The sequence below is a fragment of the Python bivittatus genome, unplaced genomic scaffold, assembly GCF_059951505.1.
Source record: "Python bivittatus isolate LINGU-HERP-01145 unplaced genomic scaffold, Pbiv_v1 ctg000080_np1212, whole genome shotgun sequence".
Taxonomy (NCBI): Eukaryota; Metazoa; Chordata; class Lepidosauria; order Squamata; family Pythonidae; genus Python; species Python bivittatus.
The window spans coordinates 39,811,115-39,827,878 of NW_028277035.1; the positions used below are offsets into that span (position 1 = coordinate 39,811,115).

Sequence of the window (16,764 nt, forward strand, 5' to 3'; positions counted from 1 at the left end):
ATTGAAACATAATACAGATGGAAAAGTAACAAGCAACTTTCATTCCTAGCTCTAAATTTTTACTCACTTTGATTGAATTTGTTTCTCGGATGAGTTTGTTGATATCATGAGCTTCTCCATTTAGATTCCAGGGATTATGTTGGAAAACAAGTCCTTCTCCTGCGCAGCTATACAAGGTTATGGAAGGTCTATCACCATCTCCCCCTACAATAAATAAGAAAACAGTGCTATTGTTTCTTAAAGTGTATATTTTAATGCAATTGGTAGAAAAAAATCTAAAACATATTGTTTTACATATTTCTTTTAATATAATTAATACCATCACTCTTTTATTGGATTAAGGCACCATCATGCAACATGACTGATGATCTAAATCATCAACGGCCAGTTGGGGTATTCCTGATGTCTGAGATTGTATTATGAAGCAATTTCAAAACTTGTGAATATCTTAATATCTTACATGTTTGAACATGCCCACTATAGGAACACGTTAAAAAAAGCCTTAAGTATTTATTTGATTTATCCCGCCTTTATTTTTTGTGAACTCAAGGCAGCGTACACACCTAATGCTCCTGCCTCCCACAGCAACAACCTTGTGAGGTGAGTTGGGCTGAAAGAGAATGACTGGCCCAAAGTCACCCAGTTGGCTTTCATGTCTAAGAGAGGCCAGCACCTTAGCCACTATACCAAACTGGCTCTCATAAAGTAATCTTTATGTTCACTGCAAGTCTACTTCCGTTATGGATTTTTTCTGTTTTTATTTATACTAACAAATGCAAAATCCAAACAGAACAAAAAAGTTCCATTGTGTGTCAAGATTTTAGTTTACTTGCCGTGTAGGTTACTCAAAATGAAATCTAGCTCCTGACATTATGTTATAAGCTGTATGAATGGGAATTTTAATTTATATATATAGGTCAAAATGGAGCACTGGATTTACGGTAAAGATTGCTTTCCTGCAGCAGAGAGAGGGACTCCTACAGGGGATATTCTTCCCCCTCTTTCAAGTACATCCACATAGCCTCTTTACCTTGGTGCAAGGACACCCCTGCAGCCCATCCCTGAGCACTTTTGCATATCCCTATGTTTGTATCTCAAGGTCAGCCAGAGGTTGAGGCAGCCTGAAGATGGGTTTAGATCCTCAACTAATCAAGCAATGTTTTCCATTTTATTGAGGCTTGAGTCACTCTATATAGTCAACATGGGACGCCAGGTTTCATAGGTTTTCAAGCATCATAAGATCTGCTCCCAAAGAACATAAACTAGCCTGACCATCTAACACAGGATTTCTCTCTCTGTTTCTGGAGAGGAAAAATCATATATTTTTCTATGTTCAGAATTGTCTCCCAATGCTGAATATGATGAGATGCAGACAGTTCTTTCCCTTGGAACTCCCAATCAATGTTATCTACACAACTTTTCTTCTCTACAATATAAAAAGGGAACAAATTAGCAGTCATCCAGGTATAAATGAAGATGAACTCCCTGTTTGTGCAGATGATCCCTCTTGGCAAGATCTGGTAGAAAAAATGAATATATTGTGAGAAATTGCATGAATAATGTAGCTGTGATCTAGGGTGTTTAAAAACCCAAGTTTCTAATAAAGGCATCCAATCTTCTCCCCCAGATGAGAGGCATAGCTATTGTGCTTACAGACTCCTCCATGTGGGGTAGACTGGTAAGCATCCCTGGTATGAGGCTGAGTTTGCTGGGTATAGGTTATTGCAGTCTCTGGGTGTCACTGGTACAGCTTTCTTCTGGTTCTCATCTTTTTTGTCTTCTGCTTCTTCTGTTTCCTTTAACAACTCTATTTCATGTAAGTTCCTCCTCACTGTTGGTGTTCCTCAAATTTCAGTCCTGGGCCCTTTTCTCTTTACACTCTTCCTTTGGGTGACTTGATCACTAGCCTTGGTCTTCAATATCACAACTATGCCAATGACACTCAAATGTGTTAATCTTCTAAGTCTGATTTGGTGCCTTGGGATTCCGTAGTGAGCTGTTAACAACAAATTTCCTCATGGATGACTACCCACTATCTTAAGCTCAACTTGGACAAAACGGAGGTTTTAGTGTTTTACCGTGAGCATGCTTCCCTCCACTTTCTGATTTTTCTTCTCCAGGGCCATCCCTGGGTCAGCTGACCAGAATTTGGGCATGCAGATAAATAATAGATTATCCCCAGTCTTCTGTTGCAGCTAGTGTGAGGACCTGCTATTTTCATATGCACAACATTCAACATATTCACCAGTACTTGACACCTGATGCAGCAAAGCTTCTCATCTGTGCTCTGGTTGTGCTGAATTACTGCAACAGCTACTGGTAGGCCTCCCCTCTTGCTCTACTGGCCCCGATTCAAAATACTGCAGTCCATGTTATTTTGAATCTTCTCTCTTTCTTTCATATCTCTATATAGTGCAAAGTTTTGCACTGGCTCCCAATTAGGGCCAGGTTCCACTCTAAAACCTTAATTTTAGCCTTTGGGGCACTGCAGCATGGTACTCCTCCCTACCTATCTTCACTGCTGAGCATTACTTCCCACAAAGTCTACTCACTCAGCCTACTTGGCAATTCTTGTGGTTCCCACTACTCTGACAGCAAATTCAAGACTGAGGGCCACTCGGGACCTAGTCTGATAGCTTTGAAAATGACTTCCCCTTACACTTTGGATTACGGGACTTTTTAGTCTTTAAATCAAAGTTTTTGATTCTGAGGAACAGGTGCTCCTGTAATTGGGGATTTGTGGCTTCTGGATTGGCCTTGGTGACAGGCTTCCCTGGTTTTTATGTTGTAAATTGTTTAATTTTACAGGTAGTCCTCGCTTAAAGATGGTAATCGGGACCTGGGAATTCTGTCGCTAAGCAATGCGGTAATGAGACACAATGTCAATTGACCGTGCCAACTTACAATGGCAGTTCCAGCAATCCCAGTTGCTGTCGTTAAGCGAATCCCACACAGTCACAGCATCCCGCAGTCATGTGATCGCCACTTGCGACCTCCTACTAACTACCCTATTGATTTTGCTTATCAGAAGCTGGCAGCAAAGGTCACAAATGGCAATCACATGACAGCGGGATGCTGCAACATGTGTGAGCTGGTTGCCAAGAGCCTTAATCACAATCATGTGACTGCGGGGATGCTGTGATGGCTGCAACTACCAAGACCCATTGTAATTACCCCATGTCCAGTGCTGTCATAACTTTGAATGGTCGCTGAACAAGTGGCTGTTAAGTGAGGACCACCTGTACTTGAATTAATTAGTTATATATTGTCAGTAGATTTTACATGGTCTACTTGATCTACTCTTTTTATTATAAATACTGGTTTAGTATTTCAGTTTTCTTTTAAATTAGAGCTGCCTGGGTTTATAATACATCTAATTTATAATCCTGTGTATCTTAATTGTTTGCTATTCCTTTATTTCTATGCTGTGCCTTAGTTTTTATATATATGTGCTTTTGAGTCAATGTTGACTCTTGGAGACTGCTTGGAGATTCCCTGAAGTTTTCTTGGTAAGATTTTGGAAGTGGTTTGCCATTTCCTTCTTCCTAGGGATGAGAGAAAGGGACTGCCCCAAAGTCACACAGCTGCCTTCATGCCTAAGGCAGGACTAGAACTCACAGTCTCCTGGTTTCTAGCCTGGTATCTTAACCACTACACCAAGACAACTATATGCTTAGTTTCTAAGTGTGATATAAATACCGTATTTTTCCGACTATAAGACGATACTTTTTTCTAAAATCCTTACGATAAAAATTGAAGGGCGTCTTATTCAAGGAAGTAAGCCGAGGAGAGAACCACGCTGTTGCAAAACTGCCTATACTTTGTCTCTGCAAACAGGCTTCCTCCTATTTCTAGGCTCCAATCATGAGTGAAATAACTTGACTCTGCAAACAGGCTTCCTCCAATCACGAGCCTCCAATCACGAGTGAACCTGCCCATACTGTCTCTGCAAACAGGCTTCCTCCAATCACGAGGCTCCAATCATGAGTGAAACTGCCCATACTGTCTCTCCAAACAGACTTCCTCCAATCACGAGCCTTATGTAACTGACGTCAGCTGATGCTGAACAAACCAATTAGAGGAAGTCTGTTTGCAGAGACAAGCTATCGGCAGTTTCACTCGTGATTGAATGTAATCAGTTATGCAAAAGAGCATGGAAATAGAGCTGCAGAGAGACGGTTTGGACCTCCTCCCACCGAGTGTATCAGGTAAATGTTAACTAATTACTAAATAAAAATGTGTTCTGCACTAACTTTAAAATATTGATTTCTTAATTTTGGGTTGGAAAAGTGGGGGGCATCTTGTATATGGGGGTGTCTTATTGACAGAAAAATACGGTATGTTGAAGATGTAGCATGTGTATTATATAGATAAAATATACAGACTGCATGGTGGTCATGCACATCTTAGATACTGAAGGAGAAATGGCTATAGTTAGTTTGAGCAAGCCCCCCTCCCACCATTTCTCAAGCACAGTTGCAGTTGCTTGCACTGAGAAAAAAACAGGTATATGTTGAGCTAGCTAGGCAATGGAGAGAAGTAAGGATAAGTGAAAAAGAAGCAGAATGAATTACATCAGCCTCTCTAGAACACTCATCCTTTGCAAAACTTTCATTTTCTAGAACTTTCACTTGTTGCTTGACCCTGTATGCATATGAAAGTTTTCACTTTCCCCTAGGTCACTTGGCTTCAATGCTGTATATTCCATTCAACAATATACAACCAACTCTACCTCTTAATTGTCAAGAAGTCTAGAGAACACCTGAGAAACCTACATTCCTTAACCTAAATCAAACTCTGCCTGTCAGTTATGAGTTCAGAAGGGAGCAATCTGTCCTGGCTACAGTAGTCTATTCAACAGTGATGACAGAAAAAAGGAAACAATCTTATCCTTGAAGATTACCCCTAAGAAATGCATTCTTCAAATTTCCAGTGTTTTGAAGAGAGGAAAGTAAATATGGAAGTACTACAAATCCTTTTTTGGGGGAATGTGCCCAGGTTTCCAAAAGACATACCTGAGGTGGGGGAGAAGATCATGTTATTTCTAGAGCATTACCAAAATATTGGGACCAAGTAAAGGCTATTTCAAGAACTATAAATGTATTTCTGAGACTTACGTAAAGACAGTGGAGGAACTGGAGGTCCCCAGACTAGAGTGTACACAGTTTTCTTATGGTATGTACTAGAGACTTGTGGAGGCCTAATAGGAAAAGGTAGATGAAATCAGAGTCATTTTTAAAGAAAGCACATAACAATATCTCAAATAACTCCTATCAGCATTATTTAAAATATCAATAGAAATGAGGAAAGGTTCAACCATTTCTATAACCTAGAACAGCAAAATTTTTCACGATCCCTCTGCACTTTTTTATAAGTTTAAAAGTATGTCTGGTTGTACACAGAATAGTGTCAATTTCCTTTGTATTTTCTCAGTACAAGAAACAGTAACAATACTGATGACCCCCTCTCTTGATAAATTTTGCCCTCTTCTATGACTTGATAAGATAATGATAAGAATAGACATCCAAAATGAATTCTAATTAAAGAGTAATACTAATATTATGAAGTAACAGAACAAATTATGAAGAGAACTGACAAATAACTGAGTTTCTGGAAGATTTTGAATCGGAACATGCTCTGAAAATGTTCTTTCAGAAAGTTTTCTTAGAATCAACTTGGATTTGGTTTATAGTGTTTTAACGTAAATGAATTAATTACATTAAAACATTGCTAAAATATTAATTCTATATTTTTATCAAGTCTCCATCTTTACCCTTAATAGCCTATGGAATTAAGCTGACACTGACAAAGAGTCTTGCAATGGAAAGTTATCTTCATATGTTCTGATATCCTTGCAAAGTGCTAGCTTACTTTTGATCAACCCTCTCACTCTGGTTGAGTTCATACTAAGCCAAAATCTGGGCAGTTTTGGCTTATCAGTTATTATCATCTGTGAACTATGGTTTATTGAATAGTGTTTCATGAACCAGCCATTTATTGATTGTTCAAAAAAATATAATCATGTTAAAGCTAACCATGTTTCAATATTATATATGCACCCAGCTACTAACTAACAAAAATAGTTGTATCTTACTTGTTAGAGTAGGTGTCATAAATGCCAACTTTTCCATCATCTGTTCCAAAAGCTAAACAGCCTTCCTTCGTTGGATGCCAAGCCAACTGCAAGCAGAAAACACTCTAAAGATCTCAACACTACTGTTGGTCTTGTGGATCAATGCAAATTATATCCAATTTGCAGTGTGTGACATTAACACAACTGATACACAAACATACTAAATCATCAGCAGAACATGCCATTTATACAGAAGGACATTCTCCATAAACCATGTAGGAGTTCACTTGCAGAAAGCACGACAAACAGAAAATTAACAATGCTTAAAGTTCTCTGTGATTGAAGCTGCTTATAAGTAGGTAAAGCAAGCAAGCAAGCAAATAAATAAAGTGTTGCACGAAGTATATTGACAATTTAAAATAATTAGATCTACATTCTCTTTGGATAGATTAGCAGGTATACTATGTATACAGCCTAGTAACATACTAATACAAGTAGCCTCAGCTACTGTCAGTAATGGAACAATGTTATTAAGCTTAATGACTCATGATCAAAGTCAATTATAATTCACAGCAGTTCATTACATTATTTTTAAATACCACTTTCTAGGGTTGTTCTTAAAAGCAGTTTTTGTTAATAATGATTTTTCATTAGCTTAACATCTGTGCTCAAATTATGCTGAGAATTATTTTCTTATTTGATGGCCATGACATAAGCAGTGACCTATAATTAGCATAATCAATAGAGCAAGCTTTATTATTGTTAATACATTTAAATAATATACTTAAAATGACATGTATTTTAAATTAATTTATTATTTATGACATTTTAATAAATATGTATATAATTAGCATGCACAGTACATAAAGCATAAGCAATATCCAATTTAGGAAACCATTATTTTCAGTCTGAAAATCAAATGTATATTGAAGAGCAGGAGCACACTTACAGCTGTGACTTTGGATTTAATGCCCTGCCAGAAAGTTTTCACATCATAATGATTATTGATTGACATGGTGTTCCACACTCGGAGCATGCTATCCCCAACTCCAATAGCGAGACAGCCTGTATCTACAGGGGAAAAGGCCAGGCTGTAAACAAACCCCCCAAGAGAGGGCATAGTCCAGCAGCAGTTTGAAGTTGCCAGATCCCAACACTTCACCTACAAAGAAAGAAATGGATGGAGCTTCAGTAAAAAAAATCACCAAATCAAAAGCCACTATAAAGTTCAGTGGGAAAATTATGAAAAATTTCCACAGATTTTTTCCTTATTTCCAAAGGGAAGCCCTGATCTGCTCTAAGGCTGAGTAGATCCCTGCTGAGATTCCAGGGATAGATACCCCAGAATTACTCCCCAGCTTCTATAAATACCAGAAACAATGCAAGATTCAAGGTTAAAAAAACTAATGCACTATTTGTCTCAACATATTCTTCTGCATGAGACCTAAGAGGTTAACTGTTGAAGACCAAAGTAGATTCAGGCCAAATGAGTCCTGGAAGGCCCGGTGAAAATGATATGGAAAGAAACAGAGGGGGAATTTTCACAGGAAAGATTGCTCAACATTGATAGTAGCTTAGCAGGGATATTTGTGGAACCCATCAGATCAGTAATTCTGGAGGTTTTTTAAAAAAAAAAACCTAAGACATATGATCCTTACATCTCTGTCCATCGAAATGGAAAAAAGTAGCTGTCTGTCTTCCACTTGCAAAGTACATAAGTTGAACACTATTCTAGAATGGTTTTGTCCTTCAGATGAGGTCCCCAGGAGTTCCCATTTCCGCTTTCCAAGCTGGGTCAAATCCCACTTCAGCAGTTCACCTCTATGAAAAGAAAACATACAGAAAGCAAGAATCTGTTTATGTTATATGGCTGTAGGCTGTTTTTTAAATATATAATCTTTTACACAACACTAATATAATTATAGAGTTACACTGCTATTTACTTTATATACAATATCATAAACTACCACTTCAAAACAAATATTAACTGCAATGTTTTGAAGTCTAATAAAATTATATTAAAAAAGGAAAATTCAAAAGCTTTATCTCACATGCACAGAATGATCATTATAATTCACAGGGAAATCTTTCCAGGTCCTTTAAGAATTGGGAAAAGTGTATCATACAAGTATAAAGGCATACACCAAATCTCCCCAAACTAGTGCTTTCCAGGCATGTTGAAGATGCAATTCCTAGAATTTGAGCCTACATGTCCAAAGCCTCAGGATTTTAGGAGTTGTAATCCTGACACATTCAGAGGGTGCTTTTGGGGAATATAAAGCAAACTGCTTAGAAAGAAGAAAGGCTATCTTTTGAATATGTATTGAGAAAACACTGAAGATCTATAATGCCAAGGAATTAGTCCACAGCTTCCCCAAACTTATTTTCCTATAGTTTTGCCTCCCACTCAGCCAATTTAATTTGAGAGACAACTCACCCAAAGCAGCTGGAGAGAATGTATGTGGGCTGATTTGGGGGCCAGTGTAGTGTTAACCAAAGACGCTCTTTGACCATTGGTTCAACACCTCCACCTCTTCTTTTCAAAAAGGGCAATTTCAAGCTCATTATCACTAGCAAAAAGAAAAAAAAAATTAGAGACTTCAAGCCTGCATCGATATCAAGATAAAGAAGAGATTCCAGAATGAAAATTCTGTCCCACATAATTTTTACTAAACAAAAACAAAAACTTTTGAACACATCTATAAGACACAGACTGATACAGACATAAATACTATTGAACACAATAGGTCTTATTTCCGACTGAACACACACAATTTATTTATTTATTAAGCTTAGAACGCCAGATTTTCAAGGACTTCTTAAATATTGTTATGGTGGAAGCTGCACATATCTCTGGGGGAATGCTGTTCTAGGGGCAAATGCTGCGACAGAAAATATGTGCTTCCTGGGAACAGATTACATTATTTAATTGATGAGACTTGGAGCATCCTGTTCAGTCTGCTTGTACAGGATGGGCAAAGCAATTGGAGACAGGGGATCCCTCAGATAACTGGGCCCTATGCCATGAAGGGCTTTATAGTAATAATCAGCATTTTGAAATGCATGCGAAAGCTAAATGGCAACCAGTACAGCCTGCACATCAGTGGGGTACATGGGCATACTGAGACATGCACATTTCTGCCTGCCCCATTGCACCCTGGACCATCTGTAGCTTCTGAGAGGTTTGCAAGGGCAGCCCCATGTAGAGCACATAGCAATAGTCCACATGTGAAGTGATAAGAGGCAAGTGACCATCTGAAGGGCTTCCCAGTTCAGAAATGGGCACAACTGACACAAGGCCTTCCTGGCCACCTCTCTCTGACAGGAGTTGCAAATCCAAGAACACCCTCAGACTGCACCAGTCTTGAATAGTGACGTGCTATCCCATCCAGGACTAAAGATGAAATATTTCCGGGCTCAAACAGCCCAAATACCCACAGCCACTGAAGTCTTTCTAGGCTCAGCCTAGTCTGGTCTTCCCTATCCTGACCTTCAAATACTAGGACAAGATATCAGCTGCATTGCTTGGGCAACCTAGGGTTGAGATATAAAATTGGGTCTCATCTGATCATCTGTTAGTACTGGACCCTGAATGATGGATTACCTCATTCTGGCAGCTTCATGTAGATGTTAAACAAAAAGAGCAACAAGCCCTGAGGCAGCCCACAGGTAAGGGACCTTGGCCTCAAAGTCTCCCTCAGCAATACTGACTGGAACCATATGCAGGGAAAGGAAAACCAGAACACAGTGCTCCTATCCCCAATTGCTGTAGTCAGTCCAAAATGATGCTCAATGGCATTGAAAGCCATTGAAAGATTAAGAACCAGCACAGTTGTACCACTCCCATCCTGGTTCTGCCGGAGGTCATCTACAAGCATGATCAGTGTTGTTTCACTGGGCTGACACCTGACTGAAACAGGTCCAGATAATTCATTTCCTCCAGGACCCTCTGGAGCTGAAGTCTGACTACCTTGGAGACTACACAAAAGTTGTCCAGGATTATTGAGTCTAGCAATGGTACACTACAGCCTCTGTTAAGCCCAGCAGAACTACTCCTCCCTCGAGTAAAGCGACAGAACTCCTGAGCAGCCTTAATAAACCAGGAGAGGCATGAATCTAATAAACAGATGACGAAAGTCATAGTCTGAAGGACCCTATCCTATTTCTCAGGAGTTACAGGCTCAAACTCATCCTAGCTAAACCTCCAAGACTGAGCCTCAGGCACTTCAACAAGACTTGCCCAATCAGAGTACAAGCTTCGAGGGAATCTGAGTAACTTTAGCAATATCATTGTTGGCTTTATTATAAAGAAAGACTATATGTTATTTCAACAAATTTCAGCTCTCTTTTCCTATTTCATTCAGGGTTGGATGCTATGTAAAATTACAGTTGAAGAGGCAACTCTCTTCTTCAAATTATTAGAATTTTGCAATTACACTTTTCAACTCTAATTGATAAACAGTTAACATAACCAAGCACAAAGAAAACAGAGAAAAAAAATGCCACATTGTACTGTTAAATAAAGTATAATTTCTCCAGACTTACCTCTATTTGTACTACAGCTCCATACACGAATGGTCTGATCTTTGCTTCCTGAGGCCAAATAATAGCCTTTTTCTACACCCCCTTCTTCTGTTATACCTCCAGTAATGGCATCTTCTTCCAAAAGAACCAAAAAAATCAGATTAAAAATAGTATCATTTTATTTTCAAATGAAAACTATATTGTCTTTTTGGGCTCCATTATAGAAGCTGATATTATTTCAAAACTGTACATTGCTTTTATACTGCAATACATATGCTTTGTATGTACCTTGGAAATCTTCTTGTTTACTGAATATAGCATCTTCACCAAGCATAGGGCACCATGCTAAGGAATGTATTTCATCATCATGACCTCTCAGGCGATGAACAATGTCTCCCTTTTTGCTGATGTCCATAATAATCACAATCCCATCCTTATAGCTTGAAATAAAAAGAATTATACTGAGGAAGAAATATTTAATTTCTTAGCTAATAAATCATGTTCAATAAATAACCCCTATACTAGATGCAGGCCATTCATGTTTGTAATATAATCTTTCCATATTCTACTTCTTTGCTATTTGTAAGGGCAGAATGGGAAACATAAACCTTAGTATGAAAGTGCTTAAGCTGACTAATAAGTGGAAGAAATCAGTGAGATTTCAGCCAATATGAACTGTAAACAAATGATAATATTTTATACATGTTTCATAATCAACCGTAGAGTGTTAAGAGTTAATTGTTTCTGCATTAAATTAATGAAGCTGAACAGTAAAACCAGCCAGTTGGAATAGTTCCCAGTCTACCAGAAACTATATACTGAACACAACAGAACATACAAGCTGAAGATACATGGTTCATGGGGAAAAACAGATGCTTCTAAACATAAAGAATCTGCTTTCTTGGCATTACATCAGTTTGTGAAATTATACTTTATGCAGATACGGAGCAATGCATACTTAAAGTTAGCCTGTTTCCCCCCACCCCCACCCCAATATTCTTGCAATCTACAACATTCCAAGAAGATAAAATAGAATTCATTAGCATTCTAGATTCAGACTAGGGCTGAATTCTCTCTCTCCATAACCAAATATTTGTTTTATTAATATGTATCTCTTCACTGTAATATAAAACATGTTAGGATAATTCATGTCTGCCAAGTACAGGTTGCTCCCCAGCCTGTACTTAGCAGAAGCTCCACAGATATTGATATGGCATATCTAGATAAAAATCTTTACTGTATATGAGAATGAAGCCATTTAATTGATTGCCCTCTGGCAACATGAGGGTACACGTTCTTTTAAAACTTATGGCCATTTGATTATTGCATTTATTTTTCCTCCCTTTCTTGAAGTTTAACAAACATTTTGTCTTCTGCTTCTCAGTCCTGGAACTAAGTGACTGTTGGTTGTTGATGTAACCAACATTTTGCACTAAGAAGCTTTAACTCCCAAGTTAACTCCCACAAAGTATAGAGTAACATCACCCAATAATAATACAAAAATTAGTAGCAGGATTGAAAATAATTGTATTCAACAACTTAATTTGGCACAAACACTGTGAAACTTAAAAAATGATTTCCTCTAGTAATAATTTACTTGGTATTAACAGAACAGTTTGGGTAAGGCACCAGGCTAGAAACTGGGAGATCACAAATTCTAGTCCTACCTTAACCACAAAGCCAGCTGGGTGACTTTGATCCAGTCATTCTCTCTCAAAATGACCAAATTAATCACCAAAACAAATCCAGATTCTATATTCCTAATATAGATGAACTAACTTAGTAGTAGAATATTTTTGCTTATTATTAATGAAAACATTTCTTCCCACTGGGCTTACCACATCTTAAAAATCTTAGGAATAGGGCAAGTTGCTATCAAAGCAGGTTGCAGTTCAATCAACTGAAACCTGGAACAGTTTGGCTGTTCCAACTTTTACCTAAGGCAAAATATGGAGAGGTCTTACAGGGCAAGTATGGCAGTGCTAGGGTGCCTTGTCCTCTTTCCCTGCCTTTTCTACGTGGCCTTTGTGCCAGCCTGCCTGCTGATCTGAGGTCCATATGCCTGAAGCAGATTTCAGAAGGCCATGAGCAAAAAATGAAGGGGAATCTGATCCACCAGTGAAATAGATGCCACTGATAGAACAACACTGACTTCAACTGCTTACTAACGTATTAGCATATAATATTAAAATATGTCAAATTTATAAACATATGGTACTTACCCAACGGCTACCAGATTTTCATGGTGAGGAGAACAAGTGAGACAGAATATAGTTCTGGGCTCTGGAAAGAACTGCTGACTGTCATTTCGATTATGCCAGTAACAAATCACTATCCCCTTCTCATCACCAGACACAACTAGATCTTTTGTTCTGGGTGACCAGTGCAATGCAGAAATTGTATTCTAGAGAAAAAAAGCAGCACAGTTAAAAGAAAAATTAAATATTGATATTTTTGAGGTTTTGTCCAACCCTCAAATATGGAAAGCCAGAATTTGCAACTGCCTCTCAGTCACCTTCCAGAAGCCAATGGGCTCACTAGTTATCAACCAAAGGTCAAGGAGATATGGAGGAGGATGGAAACTGGGACAATGACCTCTATCACTTCCTTTCCTGAAGTGGTAACCAGCTATTGACTAGAGTACAGAATATTGCAGGAATAATTTATAGAAAGAAATTAACAAAAACATTTTTCTAAACATTTCAGAATAACCATATTACATCTTACTTAAAGATATTTAATCTAACTGAATCAGTCATGATCCATCCAATCACAATGTGTCAACAAGGAGAACTGATTCACTGGACAATAAAGGTGCCAATGACGATCGTATCGACTGTTTTTTTACTCCTAGGACAGCAGAATTATCGTTAATGATATTAAATAAAATCTTTCAGCTGGAAAACATAACTTAATTGATGAAGCACCTATCTATGCACCTGACAGATATGAAAATCAGAAGGAACAAATGAGAAAAAAGATAGGAAGCAGGACTAAATAAGATAAACAGCCTGCCACCCTGACAGTGTATACATAGAACAAATCTTGCTAAAACAAAAGTTTAATTCCATTCCTCATAACAAAGGTTTCAGTGATGTTTGGCAAGCTGAAGTCCTCAATTAATGAAAAACTGCTCCAGAATATAGTAAAATGTATACCACAATCCAGCAAATGGTCAAGAGCTGCCTTTTCCACATCCACTTTACCTGATGTAGCGTATGTTCCATCATGACAGTCAATGTTTGGGCATTCCAAATTTTCACAACTCCATCATCAGAGCTGCTGGCACAATAGTAGTTTTGCCCAGGGTAGGGGCAAAATGTGAAGCCAGAAACTCTTTCAGTGTGGCCTATCAATTCCCCTGCAATGAAAAATACACTACACTTGTAAAATAGATCAACTTTTGTTTTGAATAACTTTACCCCCATCAAACCAGGCTTCATGGGTGAAATGAATGGGTTATTCAAAGGAATCTTCCCTTCTCCATCTCTCTTCTTCATCCTTCTAAGTCCGCTCTGGGGGGAGATGTAGATGGCTTCAGGAGAAAATTATCCTTTCTCCATTGCACTGATGAAAGTGATTTCACTGGAGACAGTGCTAAAAGACTAATTTTTCTTTATTTCATACATTTTTTATCTATCAAGTACTTAAAGTTCTTTGAATGAATTATAAACTAAATGAATAAAGAAGAAAATGCAATTAAATAAAAATCTTTTGAAATAACATACTTAAATAGCTTATAGGGCTTAAAACCTATAATGCAGGTCAATATCAAACTAGATCTGAAGTTACAGCTGTGCTATCTGTGTTGAGAATGCCCTTTTTTGAATGACCAGGCTGCTAGCAGATGGAGCACTCCAAGATAGCATCTCCATTTGATCCTTTAGATATCTAGGCCCTAAATCATATAAGGAGAGCCAGTTTGGTGTAGTGATTAAGGCACCAGACTAGAAACTGGGAGACTGTAAGTTCAAGTTCTACATCAGGTACAAAACTGTCTGAGTGACCTTGGGTCAGCCCCTCTCTCTCAGCCCTAGGAAGAAGGCAATGGCAAACCACTTCAAAAAATCTTGCCGAGAAAGCTGTAGGGACTTGTCCAGGCAGTCACCAGGAATCAACACACATACACACGTGGCTCTGTGTTTATTACAAGTATACTGAACATAGCTTACACATCTTCTCCTTCAGGGCAGTGTAACATCTCTAATTCCCAGCCAGAGGAACAGCCCATTCACAATGCTGCCATCTTCTTGGGATTTGTATTCAGAATAAACTTATTTTAAGACACTAGTTCAACATAACATAGTAAATACATTTAAAATTAGAAAACTAAACAACAAAAAGACCACAATAGCTGGGATAGGAAGACTGTCCTAATTTGGCAACGGGCAAAGACATTCGGCAAGACATTCTGTAAGTGGAGAACCACAAATGATGAACCCCTTTCCATTATAGCCATCCACCTCATTTTATTTGGTAGAGGGAGTAAGAAGAGGACCTTTGGACAGAGATAAGATTCTGGCCAGGTTCATATGGCATACAAGTATTCCCTGGGTTAAGAATGCTGATAACCCATAGTTAAGAACAGAGCCTACTGCAGCAAAATTCAAGTTAAATACACAGTGGTTCTAGTTCATTACACAATACTACTTATACAGTGTTATACAATAACACTATTCCGGCTTACACACAAATTCAACTTAAGGACAGATCTTGGGAATGGAATCATTCTTAAACTGGGGACTACCTGTATTACGTTTTTCTTAGTGCCTTGGCTCCAAGTCTTTAAAGGGTTTAGCTCTTTACCAGTACTTTGAATTCAATTCAGAAATAGACAAGAAGTCAGAGCACAGACTATTGTTCACACAAGTGAGACTTACTTCTAAGTAAGCATGGGTGAACTCATGCTGAGTGCTTCCCAAATGTAAACAGGTATGCCTCCTTCACCAAATACAATGAAATAAGTAATGCAATGCTCCTTTGTACAGGGCATACTTCATAAAAGTGAAATTAGCAGGTATTACTGAGTCAATCTGCAGAATTTACCTATTCACACACTTTTCACTGTATAGCCAACCCTCTAAATTTAGTAACTGGGAGCCATGCCAGTCTATAGTGGCAAGAAATCAGGAGTGGGATAGCACCTTTTCCAGCTAATTCATTTTATTAAAAGGCATAAGCTTTCCTGAGCTCACAAATGCTTATGCTTTTTAATAAAATTTGTTGAGGGGGGGAAGTGCTATCACACTCCTGATTTTTTGCCTTCTATGAGTCACCCCTTAGAAAATATGGACTTCCTTGCTTGGGCAGATTAAGGCAGACTACCATTATTACCCAACCTAGTATCCCTGGGATACTAGAGAGAGCCAGTTTGGTGTCCTGGTGAAGGTGCTGGCCTAGAAACCAAGAGACTGTGAATTTTTGGCCTCCCTTAGGCATGAAAGCCAACTGGGTGACTTTGGGTCAGTCGCTCTCAGCCCAACCCACCTCATGGGGTTGTTGTAGGGAAAATGGGAGGCAGAAGTATTAGCTATGTTCACCACCTTGAGTTATAGATAAAAAGGCGGGTTAAAAATATCATCATCATCATCATCATCATCCCAATACACTGGAGTACAGCTCCCAGAAGGCTAGTCGTCATAATTGGAAAACTTAGGCAGATAGCCTGCTGAAAGCTTCCCCGTTTGGCCCGCAGCCACCGAAGACTACGAGGAAGGAGGTTGTCCTGGTCTCTAACTCGGGAGGCGGGAACGCACTGCCGCCCTTTCCCAGGACCGCCCCGAGAGAAAGGGTACAAGCGGCGTGGGCGCCACAGAGGTGCTGAGGGGTGGCGATGGAGGACACTGCCTGCTGACCCTCAGCCTAGGGGCCGTACCATAAAAGGTGGGAGCGGTAACGCGGACCTCCAGGAGACACACGCTGTGACGAGCCGCGAAGCCGAAGAGGCGCCCATCCTCGGAAGCGTCGCTGCACCGGCTGCAGTACCAATTAGGGGAAGCGGGCAGCACCCGCTCGGCGACTCCAGCGCCCAACACCGCTGCTGCCATCACGCGAGTCCCCGACACAGCGCCGCCGTCACGTTGCGCTTCCAGGAGGCTCCAGGCAGCTGTCACCACGCACCGCCGTAAAGCCCGCCCAATCTCCCCCACGTGCTGTCGCAAGAGGAA

The 16,764-nt window shown here is 39.3% G+C and overlaps 1 protein-coding gene across 5 annotated transcripts in view; it reads right to left on the reverse strand.

Annotated features, from left to right (window-relative positions):
• Positions 1 to 16,763, reverse strand: part of GEMIN5 (gem nuclear organelle associated protein 5) — a 42,553-nt gene extending 25,790 nt beyond the window's left edge. For 3 of the 5 annotated variants that reach the window (XM_015891615.3, XM_025163465.2, XM_007423302.4), the window contains exons 1-11: positions 16,473 to 16,762; positions 13,804 to 13,958; positions 12,820 to 13,001; positions 10,886 to 11,037; positions 10,619 to 10,732; positions 8,511 to 8,643; positions 7,732 to 7,894; positions 7,023 to 7,235; positions 6,095 to 6,180; positions 5,118 to 5,200; positions 68 to 204 (exon numbers count right to left, since the gene is read on the reverse strand). In XM_015891615.3, the coding sequence (XP_015747101.1) occupies positions 68 to 204; positions 5,118 to 5,200; positions 6,095 to 6,180; positions 7,023 to 7,235; positions 7,732 to 7,894; positions 8,511 to 8,643; positions 10,619 to 10,732; positions 10,886 to 11,037; positions 12,820 to 13,001; positions 13,804 to 13,958; positions 16,473 to 16,644 (1,590 nt within the window). In that variant the 5' untranslated portion in view covers positions 16,645 to 16,762. Of the gene's footprint in view, positions 1 to 67; positions 205 to 5,117; positions 5,201 to 6,094; positions 6,181 to 7,022; positions 7,236 to 7,731; positions 7,895 to 8,510; positions 8,644 to 10,618; positions 10,733 to 10,885; positions 11,038 to 12,819; positions 13,002 to 13,803; positions 13,959 to 16,472 lie in introns of all 5 variants that reach the window. The other 2 variants (XM_025163466.2, XM_025163464.2) reach the window with 2 other exon arrangements.
• Between the last annotated feature and the right edge of the window lies 1 nt (position 16,764).